The 14,713-nt window shown below is 29.2% G+C and overlaps 1 protein-coding gene across 1 annotated transcript in view; it reads right to left on the bottom strand.

Moving 5' to 3' along the window:
* Positions 1 to 3,003: 3,003 nt before the first annotated feature.
* LOC142525330 (uncharacterized) overlaps positions 3,004 to 14,713 on the bottom strand; it is a 72,080-nt gene continuing 60,370 nt past the window's right edge. The window contains exon 5 of the mRNA XM_075629592.1: positions 3,004 to 3,207. Within this exon, the coding sequence (XP_075485707.1) occupies positions 3,109 to 3,207 (99 nt within the window). The 3' untranslated portion in view covers positions 3,004 to 3,108. The remainder of the gene's footprint in view (positions 3,208 to 14,713) is intronic.

Here is a 14,713-nt window from a genome sequence, read left to right as displayed (position 1 = left end):
CGCATTCTAGTGGACATGTGCATATTGAACTTCTCCGTTTATGGAAAAAATTCCAAGATGAGTGTCATAGTCTTGGGAATCCGACTAAAAAAGACCCTGTTTGCCAATTTATAAGAAAATTGGATGGGAAGCATATCCTCGACTCATAGAAGGCGTTGAAGCCATTTCTGGACGTAAAACCAGAGGAAAATTGTTAGCCACAATCACACTACTGTTTATATGCATGTGTGTCATTATTGTTTTTACTATTTATTCTGTTTACAGCTGTGACCCATAGTTTTGTCATGATAACATATTACCCCTATAAAATCTCTCATCTTTCTCTCTATTTTCGCAGACAAAAAAAGAAATTGAAAACATGGCTGGATCCTCTGCACAAACATTGAAAAATATTTGTGTATTTTGTGGGTCGAGTCCTGGAAAAAATGAAGTGTTTGTAGAAGCAGCGAATAATCTTGGAAAGATATTGGCTGAGAGAAAAATTCACTTGGTATATGGGGGAGGTAATATTGGGTTAATGGGATCTGTTTCAACATCTGCTCATCTTGGAGGTAGTCAGGTTTTGGGTATTATTCCTACAGCTTTAGCTGAAGGAAATATTACAGGTGTTACGATTGGGGAGGAATTAAAAGTTTCTTCTATGTATGAAAGAATCACTCAAATGATTGAAAATTCTGATGCTTTTATCACACTACCAGGTGGTTTTGGTACATTAGAAGAAATTTTTCACACTGTTTCTTGGGCACAACTTAATATCCATAATAAACCTGTGGGCTTGTTGAATATCAATAATTATTATGACAGTTTGTTGACATTTCTTGATAAAGCTGTGGAACAGAATTTCATTTCAGAAAATTCACGACGAATGCTCATCTGTGCTTCGACTGCCGACCAATTAATTGATGATTTGGAAGCTTTTGTTCATAAGCCTGATCCGAGATAACAAAGATCAATTGGTCGCAATCAAGCAGTAAGAAAAGGAAGTTGGATCATTGATTCAAAAGTCGTGGATTGGTTTGCGTTTGTTTCAGTTTGTTATCTTCAATAAAATTCAGGCGATATCTCTTTCATTATGTACTCTTTTTTAATAGTTATTTTGACATTAGGGACAATGTCATATTCTGATTGGCGGGAGAACAAACTTATAAAAAAAATTTTAAAAAATAAAATATATATATATATATATTATTTTAAAATAAAATCATGTTTATTGTTTGTATCTTAGTAATTTTTGCAAAAATGTCATACATTACATGTTTGAAATATGTAAATTAGAACATGCATTAATCTATTTAAAAATGTTTAAATTTTTATTTGAAAAAAAAAGTCAATTTTAATATTCTGATCAATATAAAAATATGATTTATGAAATCTATTTGAGTGATTAACCATTGTGATAAAATCAGGTATTAAAGTATATGGCCTAAGATATACCTTATAAGAGTGCCTAAAATTTTAAACTCACACATATTTTGTGAGTGAGTGGAGAGGACTGAGAAAACAGCTTTCGAGCCTTTATTGATCATGAGAGAGACTATCTATTGTTTAGATCTTGAGTTCTTATTTTGAAAAAAAAAAATGATATTTCCTGAAAAAAAAAGAGAAAAATACAAAAAGAAAGATATTGAAGATCTATGTAATTTTTAAGTTATATGCTACGACCCATATATCTCTCATAAAAAAAAAAGAAAGAGAGAAATTTATTGTACAAATTAAATAAATATGTGGTCAAGAAGCATAAACTTAGTCTGAATCCATGATGTTATGAAAAAAATATATATATATATATATCAGGAAAAAATATATAACAAGAACAACTAGATTTTGAATCAATGGATTTTCTATCTTTTGATTAGTTTGGCTCGTTTGTCTGTCTGCATTCTGTAAACCATTTTTCTGAGCATTTATCTGTATTCCAACCCCATAAGAGAAATCGTTGCCATAAATTGAAACATTTATTAACCTGTGAGGATATGGAGTTGAGACTCTTACTAGGAATTTCTGAAGGCCGTGTACATTTAACTACCTGAAATAAGCTTTGAATTGATCATCTCAAATTATTTCATTAATTATAATTATGATGATCTTGATATAACTTTGACAGTTTTCAAATTTAATTTAAACACTTAGATAGTTTTGATTACATTTCTATTTAAATTAATCAATATGTTTTGTATTGCTATCACTAGTAGAAAAATCGCTTTTTACTTCGCGTATTCAATGAAGTAATAAGGTAGTTAATTGCCGAAGTATATGGACGTGAAGTAATAGATGTATCTTTTACTTCGCATAATAACCGAAGTTGTATGATTGAAAATACTGAAGTCTTTGGCCGGTTTTCCTTCGAAAACCGGTCCAGAATTGGACCGGTGCCGAAGTAAGAAATGTGTTTTACTTCATCGATTATTGTAAATAATGAAGTAATATATTATATATAACTTCGTCTTAGTTATTATTTAGCGAAGTAGTTTATAATAGTTTACTTCATTATTTACAATAATCGACGAAGTAATTCATCTGAAAGACTTCGTAGTTATGTATTTTGATGAGGTGATAGACACAAACAACTTCACAATTTATCATATTTGTGGAAGTAAATACAATCTATAACTTCAGCATTTATCCTATTTGTTGAAGTATTTTATATTATGTTACCTCACAATTTACATTTAGTGACGAAGTAAGTGGTTCGAAAGACTTCAGTAATTTGTATTTTGATGAAGTAATTGAACAAAACAACTTCGCTTTTACAGAACAATGTTGAAGTAAATTAATTCTATCACTTCGTCTGATTTCTTATTGACGAAGTATTTAATATTATGTTACTTCACAATTTGCAAATAACAACGAAGTAATTTACCTGTTACACTTTATTTTTTTTTATTTTGATGAAGTAATTGTTAAAAAAAGACTTCGCAATATATGACTTAATACACTAATATAATTAAACTCATAAATTATCCATCTAAAAATTATTAATATCCACGAATCCACAATTACATATTCATCAATCCACAAGTAACCCAAAAAATGTATCCACAAAACCAAAAGTATATCCAAAAATCCACAATGACAAACAAAATATTTGTCCCAACATACACCATCCATCTAAGCACCTACATAGGAGTAAACAAATTTACTCCATTCACTTCTGACCTCGTCATATTGACATTGGGTGTAATATTGGTTCTTGATGCATCCTGTAAACTGAAATTTGAAAAATAAAATACATTAGATTCTTTTATTTCAAATAAAAATTGACAGATATAAAATATATCGGTATTGGTAGAGGCAGGTTTCATTTGAAAGTACGAACTTATTTCATTTGCATCTTTAAATAACACCGGATAAAAATTCATAACATGTCACCACTCTCCAGCTGAGATAGCGCCTGTTGTTTCCATCTAGTCTACATCCATTACATATTACCCCAATTGCATGAAGACAATTGCACTTACTAAACCAATTTAATCAAGATATTATATAAATAATTTCGAAAAACCACAAAACTTGAAACAAGTCACCACCCAAATAGAAAAATGATGTAGCATATCGAACACCAAACAAATTTATTTATCCACGGACCAGTAACGCAGACATATATAACACATCAAACCGAAAGCATACAAAACACAAACAAAAGGCATAAATTGTCTTTAATTTCCGGTGAAGAAATGCGCGCCCTAAACTCGGATATGCCCCTGCAAATATGTGTCAATTATAATTATTAAAACATAAAAAACGTAAGGCTGGATGAGCCGCCAAGCTAGCTAGGAAAATTAAAACTTAATCTTGGAACACAAATATAACCCATGCTTAAAAACAATTATAAGAATTTCCCGTGTACAATATATTTTTTTTCGAAGAACAAGCTGTCACAAAAAAGTAAAACCATATTAATTTGAGGATTAACGTAAAAGAATTAATATATGAGACAATTTTGATATGATTAACATGATGCATGTACCAATAAATGCAGACAACAAGAGTCTCGAGTTCAATCCGATATGAGGGAACCAATGTTAAGTACCAGTCAATTCCTTCAAGATGGTTAGTTGCATTTACATTTGCGTGAGGACAGATATAGACCAAAAAAACAGGAAAAGACAAAACCAGATCACCTTAAACTCCAACAAAATCTGAAGCAACCCAACTTCTTGTTTCAAGAAGCGAAATCAACTTAAAAGTAAGAACAGATTGAATTTGTGCCACTTGGAAATGATACAAGAATCTTGAAAAAAAGACAACACTTACAGTCCAGAATCATACTCCCGTATATGATTTCTGGGCTTCAAATTTCTTGATAAAACCAACAACCCACCAAATAAAACAAATGAAAAGAAAGTATTTTAACCAAAACATATATCAGCAATAAACAGAATAAACACAAAAGCTTAAGATTACAACACAGAAAATATGAAAATCAGGAACAAAATTTCCTTTTTTTATCACTAATATAAAATATATCACAATGACAACAATTCATCTCAATCAATTATCTCAACAATAAAATATATCCCAATGGCAACACATTATCTCAACAACAACACATTATCTCAACAATAAAATATATCCTAACTAGTAGCTCCAAATATGCGTTATCTCAAAAAATATGGTATTTCAAACTTAATACTATAAATAATATAGATAAATATGGTTTAGCTGCTAAAGTAACATTGCAAGGGTAAAATTCTTGGTTTAGAATAAGTACAACATAACAAAGAGAACATAAGTTACATGTTGCCTCCTTTTAAATAATCCAACAGACTTCCCTGGTTATGTCTGAAATGGTCCGGGCATAGCCTCTTTCCAAGGAGGGGTCCTCATTAAGCTGGAAAAAATGATGATAACCGTGTAAGAAGAGAAAAAAATTACGAAAACCAAAAGATTATTCCTGGCATTGTTTTTACCAAATTAGGCACCAATTTGCTAGCTATTCCTAATTCTAGATAATTTTTAACTTCGTTGCATACAAAATTTCTTTATTAATGCACCATTCTTGAATCCAAAGATCTGGTGTAACGCTTATTTCATAAATCGAAAAAGATCTGATTAGGAGATATAAACAACAACACATTATCTCAACAACAAATATTTTAGACAATGCCGAACATTAAGAACCCAGAGACGGACAACCAAGGCCTTAGAAAACAACACGCACCTCCAAAGAAATGGTGTGTATCTCAACCACCAACCTCATCAGAAACTATTGAGTCATACAGAAAGGGACTTCTCAACTAGTAGCTCTTGATAATACAAGACAATAGACTACTGGGTCTTTGAACACAACAATATATCAATTACAGTACCGAAAGACCTACCAATCGCTTGCATTAATTCTGTCAACACGTGAGCCGCATAGAAAACATGCAACCCACTATTCAGGGGAAAAAAAAGAACACCGAAGAAAAACAAACCATTTTCCGTCAAGCCAGTAAATCTGCAAGATTCTTGAAAATTTGTAGCATATTTTCGACTAAGATCATAATGCCTCAAATCGAGAAAACAAAAGATCAATGCAGGAGAACATATAAAGATCAACACATTAGAATACACTTGACTTATAAAGTCTTAACACCATGTATTTCAAACTTCTGATAAGGTTGGTGGTGGCCATTTTCAATAAATAACTCAACAGAGGTACGACAACAAGAAATTAACCAATTATCGTTCCAATCAATACCATACCTCGGGAAACTGGTGTCGGACTAACACAGGTAAAGAAATATCGTTCCAGTCAAAATGGAGAAGAAACAAAGGCGCAGGGGACGGCGGTTGTGTATCTCAGTCGCTTCTTCCGTCTCAGTGCTTTGAACGATGGTGGTGGTGTTTTGCTTCCCTCTCGGTGAGTGGAACGGCGGTGGTGTTGGTGGTTCGAAGCGAACGGCGGTGAGTGGAACGGCGTGGTGTTAGGGTTAATTTTGAAGGAAAATGTGGATCGATCTAATGAGCTCGTCCCTGAAGGATATATGATATAATTGATATAAATCAGCGACGGTTTCTAAAAAGCCGTCGCTAATAGCGACGGTCTTTTAAAATCCATCGCGAATAACGACGGTTTTTTAAACAACCGTCGCCGATTTAATCAGCGACGGTTTTTGTTCAGTATAGTTTAGTTTCCTTTGTTAATCTGCGTGGTTCATCTTATTACTTCAGCATGAACTTATTTTTCTTATTTTTTACTTCATCAACATTGATATGCCGAAGTAAAATATAATAAAAAAATATAGTGAAGCCCGTGTTTTTAAACATCCGAAGTAAAATAATATATTTTACTTCGCTTGTGTTATTACTGAAGTTATTGGTAATGTATTACTTCGTAATTTATTATTGCCGAAGTAAAGCCTGCCGAAGTAAAATCCGATTTTTCTACTAGTGTATATTAACGCTTAAATTGCTAGGGACTAGCAATAAGCTGGTTGGGAGGTGTGATAAACATAAAAATTGTACATTAATTAAATGTTTTATAATATAAATATATAGTTTTTGTTTTATTAAATGTTTAAATATTATATGTTTTATAATAAATTGTATAAAATATAAGTTGTTGTGTAATTACAAGTTTTTACTATTTTTTACAGGTACAGTAAAACAAGAATTAACTTGGCGTTGCAAATGGGATTAAGATGATTCTTGGACTTGTAGAAAGTTGATGTTAATATCTACAATATTGGTGGCAAGCATGAGATAAAAATCCTCTCACAATTGGGATCAAATTAAGCAACAAATAAAGTTACCAAAGGAGTGGCAGTTTTACCATGCTCTAGTATTTTGACCATATCTCTCAAATTACTTGGTCAAATGATTTGAAAAAAATACCACAACTAGACAACTCAATTATCCACATGTTTCTTTTTATGTGAAGAAGCAAATTCGGAGAAGAAGATTTTCAAAAGTGATGTATAATATAATATAATATCTTAGAACACCAATGAAGAATTATGTGTAAAAAAATAATATTTTATTTGTGGTTGTCTCCCCAAATTTGGCTATAAATAGGGGTGCATTGTAATGTATTGAGATATCCCTCATTCTATGAACAAACCTTTGAGTTCATAATATTTATCTCTATATTTTTCCTTTATTTGTTCATTTAAATATAATTAGCATGTTAATTTCATATTCAAAGTTTTACACTTTGAATAATGAATAGCTAACTTCCTAAAGTTGAGATGAAAAGGTGAAACTCTTGGCATGATAATAAGGTTACTAAAAGGTAAGAATCTATGTTTTATATTATTTAATCATTATTTATTGTTTGTTATATTTATTTTTTTAAGCATTTTTATACCCTACTTATAAGTGGGAGTTTTGATTTATTGTTGCTATATGTTACACAAAATTCTTGGAACCATTTAAATGTTAGTTTGGTATTACCAACCATTTAAAGTGGATGTCTTGATTTATTATATATGAATATATTATAATATTAAATTACTTGGAACTATTTAAATGTTTGTTTGGTTTTACCAACCATTTAAAGTGGGAACCTTGATTTAGTATATATAAATATATCATAATATTAATTTCTCGGTACCATTTAAATGTTAGTTTGGTTTTACCAACCATTTAAAGTGGGAACCTTGTTTAGTGCCCTCAATCCTTCCAAAAAATGTTAAGAACATTTGGATTAAATTCCAAAATGCCAATACACAGTTCGATGGTTTAACAGCCATGATTCAATTTGTTATTAATTATAATGTTCCCTGGATTATTAGATGGGAATACGGACTGCAGGACTTGCCTAAAGAAAAGTTTGAAATCAAATTTGCTCCTACTGTATTAATAAGGAAAATTCTTATAAAATGGTGGGAAAAAGAAGACTTCTTTGCAGAAGGCAAAGTTTATGACCGACAAGGGGTAATAGCTCTTGGAGTTGCAAGAGAAACTATGAAGAATTTAAATCATGACACTCCAACCCAAACCACATTGCTAAAAGAACTTTTCCAACATCTTGACAAAGATACCATTACTTCTATGTTCACATAAGTTTTTGGAGAAAAATCAAATATAACCACTCAAGAATCTACCTCCTCAAAAGGAAAGGAAAAAATGGAAGATGATACACCGATGACTGATCAAGATGATCTACAAGATGCTTAGGACCCATATGAGGGTGATGACATATTTGCATTATTGAATGCATGAGACAGCGAGATAGTAAAGATGTGAGCTGGAAGTCACATGTCTTGTGGGTCTCGACTAAAAGTCATGTATTATTGGTGTAAATTATTAAGTTTGTAAGCTTATCTTTTAAGTTTACGTGTCATATTTTTATAGGTAGAAGGTGGAACTACTGTTTTAGTTTTTTGGTTATTTAAGGAGTGGATTCCCTTTGTGGTCCACACACGAAAAACACTACTACATCTTTCTAGCAATAAAAGTTTCGGAGTTCTCTCAATTTTCTCTACATCTCTACACCCTTACAGCTTCAACAATTATGTAAGTTTATGTTATACGATTATATTTATGATCCACCTTTCGATTATATCATGCCATCTGCAAATTATTTGCTGAAACTTAAAAAGAAGATCAAATTAATAAAATCTCAAATTGAGATTCTTGAAAATCAATTAAAAGATCCAGAAGTCAATCCTGTTTATAAACAGTGGTTCACATATCCCAGTTTGGAAAGATCCAAAATTACCTTAAAGGCATTCGAGAAGCAGAGCTCACAGCTTGCAGCTTAAAGCTAAAGATTTGAAGAATAATTTTAATTTTCTACCTTTATTAAGGTTTTGTATTTTGGAAAAGTGGTATCAGAGCCATTATTCTGAAGAAAATCTTCAATAAAGTTTTATTCTTGTAATATATCATATTCTTTTATCTTATTAAGGAAGGCAGTAGCTCTACAAGTCGGGTTCCATAAATCCTGTAAAGCCAAAGAGTAAGGTAGGAGTAAATTCCTTGACCGTATCTACTAAATTCCTGAATGGATAAAATAATACGATCTTTTACTAAGAATAAATCTTCAAGTAGTAATACTAAAAATAAAGAATTAATTATTTCCGAAAATTTCGAGAAAAATATTCAAAACTGAAAATTACCAGTATCTTCTAATACGAAGATATATAGATCCAAAGGATTTAATTTGAAATCTGACTATATTATAAAAACTATTGAAGAAGTTATTCCTCTAAAAGGAGGTTATGATTCTTTCAGTTTGTTATCTCAAAATCTTATAAATATTCATATGAAATCTTATAGATTTATGCATTTGGGTATGATTCAAGTAGGTTTAAAACCACTCACCAGATTAGGTTTAAATACTTCAGCCTTAATCTTAGTAAGAGATCAAAGGCATAATAAATTTGAAGATTCCTTATTAGGAATAATAGAGTCTTCATTATGTGAAGGACCTATACATTTTAGTTGTTTCCCTAATTTTCCTATATCTCTTTCTGATCCAAATATCATGAAAGCCCTCACATTAAATATAAAAACTGAAGGCTTCGATATGATAGATGGTACAGAAAATGTTGTTCTATTATATAGAATTTGTTACAAAGTTATGAATTCTACAATCTCTAATTTTAGAATTAATACTAATCAAATTAGTTCTAAAAGAGGTGAAACTACACTCTTTATAACTGATATTAATAAAAGTAATATTATGATTCCCAAAACAATAAATTGGAATCAAGTTACTTTACCAGAAATCTGGAAAATGGAGAATATTGCTCCTATCATTAAAGAAGAATCTAGAAAACTAGAAAGTATAGTTCAATACGTAGATGATGATGTTGAAATGAAATTCTCATCCCAACGACATTTACGAATTAAAATTCCAGAAGAAAGTAGAAATTCTACTTCTTCTATATCTGATTTTGAAAAAATTAGTATATCTGGTCTTCAAAAGACTAATGATAATATATCTCAACCAGAATATAAGGTTGATCTTCCTGAATCTAGTACTTCTAGATTTCAGAGAAGTTATTCTGTTAATAATAGAAAATCAAATTCTCCTACTTTTTCTGATATGGGTTATAATGTTATGGTTATTAATAATAACAATTCTATTCAACAAAGCTTAGAAAAGATTAAAAATCTAAATAAGAAAAAATGGTTTTTAAGTTGTTTAAATTAAAAACAACAAAATCTATATTCTTCTAGATATACCGAATGGATTGAAGAAACTAAATTAAATTTGGATTTCTTCAAATGGATGGAAAAATTATATTTTCCAGCTAGAAATAAAATATTTCCAAATTTTAAAGATGAGTCTTTTATAAATACTCTTGAATCAACATATAAATTATATGTTCATGAAACAGGAGAAGAATCTTTTGAGATTCATCCTCCATTTACTACTCTACAAATTAAAAAGGGCAACAAGGAGATATTTGCTGCTCCTATAAAATCCGAATTAGGAAATGATAATTTTGACCAAATAATTCAGCAAAATAATTTTATCAATTTAACTTTACATTCTTTAAGAAATCAAACTACAAGAATAGAAGAGATTTTATCTAAATCTAAACAAGAAATTTCTTGTGGAGAAAGTTCAAAAACTTTGATGATAAAACCTCCTCCTAATCTTAAGCAAGAAAAATTTCTTTTAAGTTCTAAAAAAGACGAAAATTTTATGGAATGTCTAATAGACAGATTACAAAAAATAAATATAAAAGAAAAATGTTCTATTTCGGTTATTACCAAAGATGAACAACTTGAAAATTCTTCAAGTTCTTCTGAAGAAGAAATGCATATTAATAAAATGCATAGAGTATCAATTGTAAAACCTTTTTATAAAAAGGCAACACCTATTGATCTTCAAATTGAAGAAAAGAAAGATTATGTTCAGTTTAATGGTGAAGCCATTACTGAATGGAATATAGATGGTAAATCTGAATATCAGATTAAAACTGTTATTAAACAAATGTTAATATACTCTTCTGCCGCAAAAATAAAAGGTAATAATGATAGGCAAATTGCTCAAGCCATTATTACTGGTTTTACTGGCCAACTTAAAGGTTGGTGGGATTTTTATCTCTCAAAAGATGCAAAAAATAAAATTATTAATTCTTCTATAATTGATCTTAATGGAAGAGAAGAGTCTGATGCAGTTAATACACGGATTTATACCATTCTATCTAATTTTATTGGAGCTAATGAACTTCAATTAGATAGATCTCAAGAACAATTAATGAATTTGAGATGTCCAACACTATCTGAATTTAGATGGTATAAAGATGTGTTTATGACAAAAGTTTTAACTAGAAATGATTGCAATGCAAATTTCTGGAAAGAAAAATTTATTTCTGGACTTCCAGTTCTTTTTGCAGAAAGAGTTAAAAACAGATTAAAATCTAAATCTCCAACAAACTCTATAGATTGGAGTATCCTGACTTATGGAGATTTATCTGCAGAAATAACTGCCGAAGGAATAAACCTTTGTAATGATATCAAGTTAAAAAGACAACTAGATATGCAAAAAGAAGAAAATAGAAATATTATTGGTGACTTTTGTGAGCAAATAGGCTTTCAACCAATACAATATCCTAAAAAGGATAAGAAAAGAAAAAGATTTCCTTTTAAAAGGAAGAAACCTTATCTAAAAGATAAAGAAAAATCTAAAAAATATTCTAAGAAAAGATTTAAAAAACCCACAAAAAATGATTCTACTAAAGTACCAGTATGCTGGAAATGTGGAAAAATTGGGCATAAAGCTAATAAGTGTTATGTCAAGAAAAAGATTAATAATCTTAATATAAACAATGATTTAAAAGAATCATTGATAAATATTCTTCTTAATAAAGAAGAAAATTTAAAACAAAAAGATTTTTATATCAATATTATTGATAATGAATTCTCTGAATATTCTAATAGTAGTTCAGATAAAGATTCTGAAATATCAGGAGATAAAATATGTGAACCAGAATGTGATTGTGATACTTGTCTCATAAATTTTATGGGCCTAGAAATAAATGTTATATCAAATGAAGAAAATTTCATTTTAGACCTCATAGATCAAATAAAGATCCTATAGAAAAAGAAAAGCTATAGAACATTATTTAAATATAACAAATCATAAGCCTACTAAACTTGTACAAAATACGGTACAAGAACATGAATTATATTCTTATAATAAAATATTAGAAAAAGCTAAACAAAAAGAAAGAGAACCTACGATATCCGAATTAAAAGGAGAAATAGATCAGATAAAATCTGAGATCAAATATTTAAAAGAAAGAGTAAATACTCTTAGTATTAATAATAATCATATTTGGGAAAAAGATTCTACTTCTGATGAAGAAGAAGAAGAAATTTTACCCAAAGATGATAATGATAATGAAATAAATCAAATAATTTGGATCAATAAAATTGATCAGATTATTTCTCAAAAATGGTACTCAAATGTCACATTAATTATTAATAAAAAATTTAAAATTACGATTGAAGTACTATTAGATACAGGAGCTGATGTAAATTGTATCAGTGAATGAATTGTTCCTTCTAAATATTATAAAAAGACTATTCAGTTTATAACAGCTGCTAATAAGCAACCTCTTATAGTTAATTACAAATTGTCCGATGTGGCAATATGTAATTCTGGAGTTTGTTTAAATACTACTTTTATTCTTATTAAAAATATATCTACTCCTGTTATTTTAGGAACTCCATTTTTCCAAATGTTGTTTCCCATTAATAAAATTAATGAAAAAGGGTTATATACCAATATCAAAGGAAATGATTTATTCTTTCTTTTTACAACAATACAAGTTTCAAAATCTATCAATATTTTACAAAAAATAGAAACTAATAAAGAAAATTTTGTTACTTCATTAAAAGATGAAGTTCTTTTTAAAAATATTAAAGAAAAAATAAATTCTGATAAAATTCAAGAAAAAATAAAAATTATTTCAGAAACCATATCTAAAGAGATATGTGCTGATGTTCCTAATGTCTTTTGGAATAGAAAAAAACATCAAGTTAGTCTTCCTTATACTGATGATTTTAATGAGGATAAAATTCCTACAAAAGCAATGGCTATTGCAATAGGGCCTAGACTTCTAAACTATTGCAAAGAAGAAATAGATAGTCTTCTTAAAAAGGATTTAATTAGATCAAGTAATAGTTCTTGGAGTTGTCCAGCTTTCTATGTAGAAAATGCAGCTGAAATAGAAAGAGGGGCTCCAAGATTTGTTATTAATTATAAACCACTTAATAAAGCATTAAAATGGATAAAACATCCATTACCAAATAAAAGAGATCTATTAAATATATTATTCAAAGGAAAAATATTTTCTTCTTTCGATTTAAAATCAGGATTTTATCAAATTCTTCTAGAAAAAGAAGATAAATATAAAACAGCTTTTACTGTACCATTTGGACATTACGAATGGAATGTAATGCCATTTGGATTAAAAAATGCTCTTATGGAATTTCAAAATATAATGAATGAAATTTATAATTCATATATTGATTATATTATAGTATATATTGATGATGTCCTTATTTATTCTGATAATATTGATCAGCATTTTAAACATCTTAATATTTTTATTCAAGTTACTAAAAAAGCTGGTTTAGCAGTAAACCAGAAAAAGGTAAAACTTTTTCAAACTAAGATAAAATTCTTATGACATTATATTGAAAATGGAATAATAATTCCTATTGAAAGAGCAATTGTTTTTGCTGATAAATTTCCTGATAAAATCACTGATGTAAATCAATTACAGAGATTTTTTGGAAGTCTTAATTATATAGGAGATTTTTATAAAGATCTTGCACAAGACTGTAAATTATTATTTCAAATGTTGAAGAAAAATCCTCAATCATGGACTAATAGTCATACTTTGGCAATACAAAAAATAAAAGAAATAGTTAAAGAACTCCCTTGTTTATCTATTGCTAATCCTGAAGCATTCAAAATAGTTGAAACAGACGCCTCTGATATTGGATACGGAGGAATACTTAAACAAAAACTAGATAATACATCTAAAGAAATTCTTGTCAGATATACTTCTGGAACTTGGAATAATACACAGAAAAATTATTCTACAATAAAGAAAGAAATTCTTTCAATTGTTAAATGTATTACAAAATTTGAAAGTGATCTTTTAAATAAGAAATTCTTATTACGAGTTGATTGCAAATGTAACGCCCCAAAAATTTTAAGGTTCACGTAAACCACATGCGCGCAAGTTATTAAATTCTTTGTATTTTAAATTAATTATTTTAATTGCATGAATTAATTATGTTGTGCATACTTGAATGTTTAAAATATATTTTTCTACATGATTGCATTAAAATGTATTTTTAAAGAATATTCGAGTTGCGATCGAGGATCGGAGACCGATGGCTGAAAAATAGAAAATGTTTCTATTAAATAGTTGTTTTTAATAATTTAAAATATGAGTGATGCTTTTTCTTTTTTTTTTTTTAGAAAAAAAGAATATGGGGTTTTGAGGTGATTTTATATGCCGGGACGTAAATTTTATCGGTGTTGGTTTTTCAACTAAAATACGAGCTTTTTGGCAACCCGGCTAATAAATTCACAAAATTTATTAAACAAAATTATTTTTATTATTTAATTAAATACTAATGGGCCTAATTAAAACCCTTAATGGGCCTAAGCCTTGTTGCTAGAATAATTAACTATTTAAAACACAATTAAACCCCATAACCCTTCCCCACTCACGTTAAACAATTCTCCCCACACTCAATTCACGGCACACACAGATTATTGAAGAAGAAACCTTCAAAAATTCAA

Source organism: Primulina tabacum, chromosome 14 (assembly GCF_025594145.1).
Source record: "Primulina tabacum isolate GXHZ01 chromosome 14, ASM2559414v2, whole genome shotgun sequence".
Classification (NCBI taxonomy): domain Eukaryota; kingdom Viridiplantae; phylum Streptophyta; class Magnoliopsida; order Lamiales; family Gesneriaceae; genus Primulina; species Primulina tabacum.
This window is presented reverse-complemented; position numbering and strand designations above follow the sequence as displayed.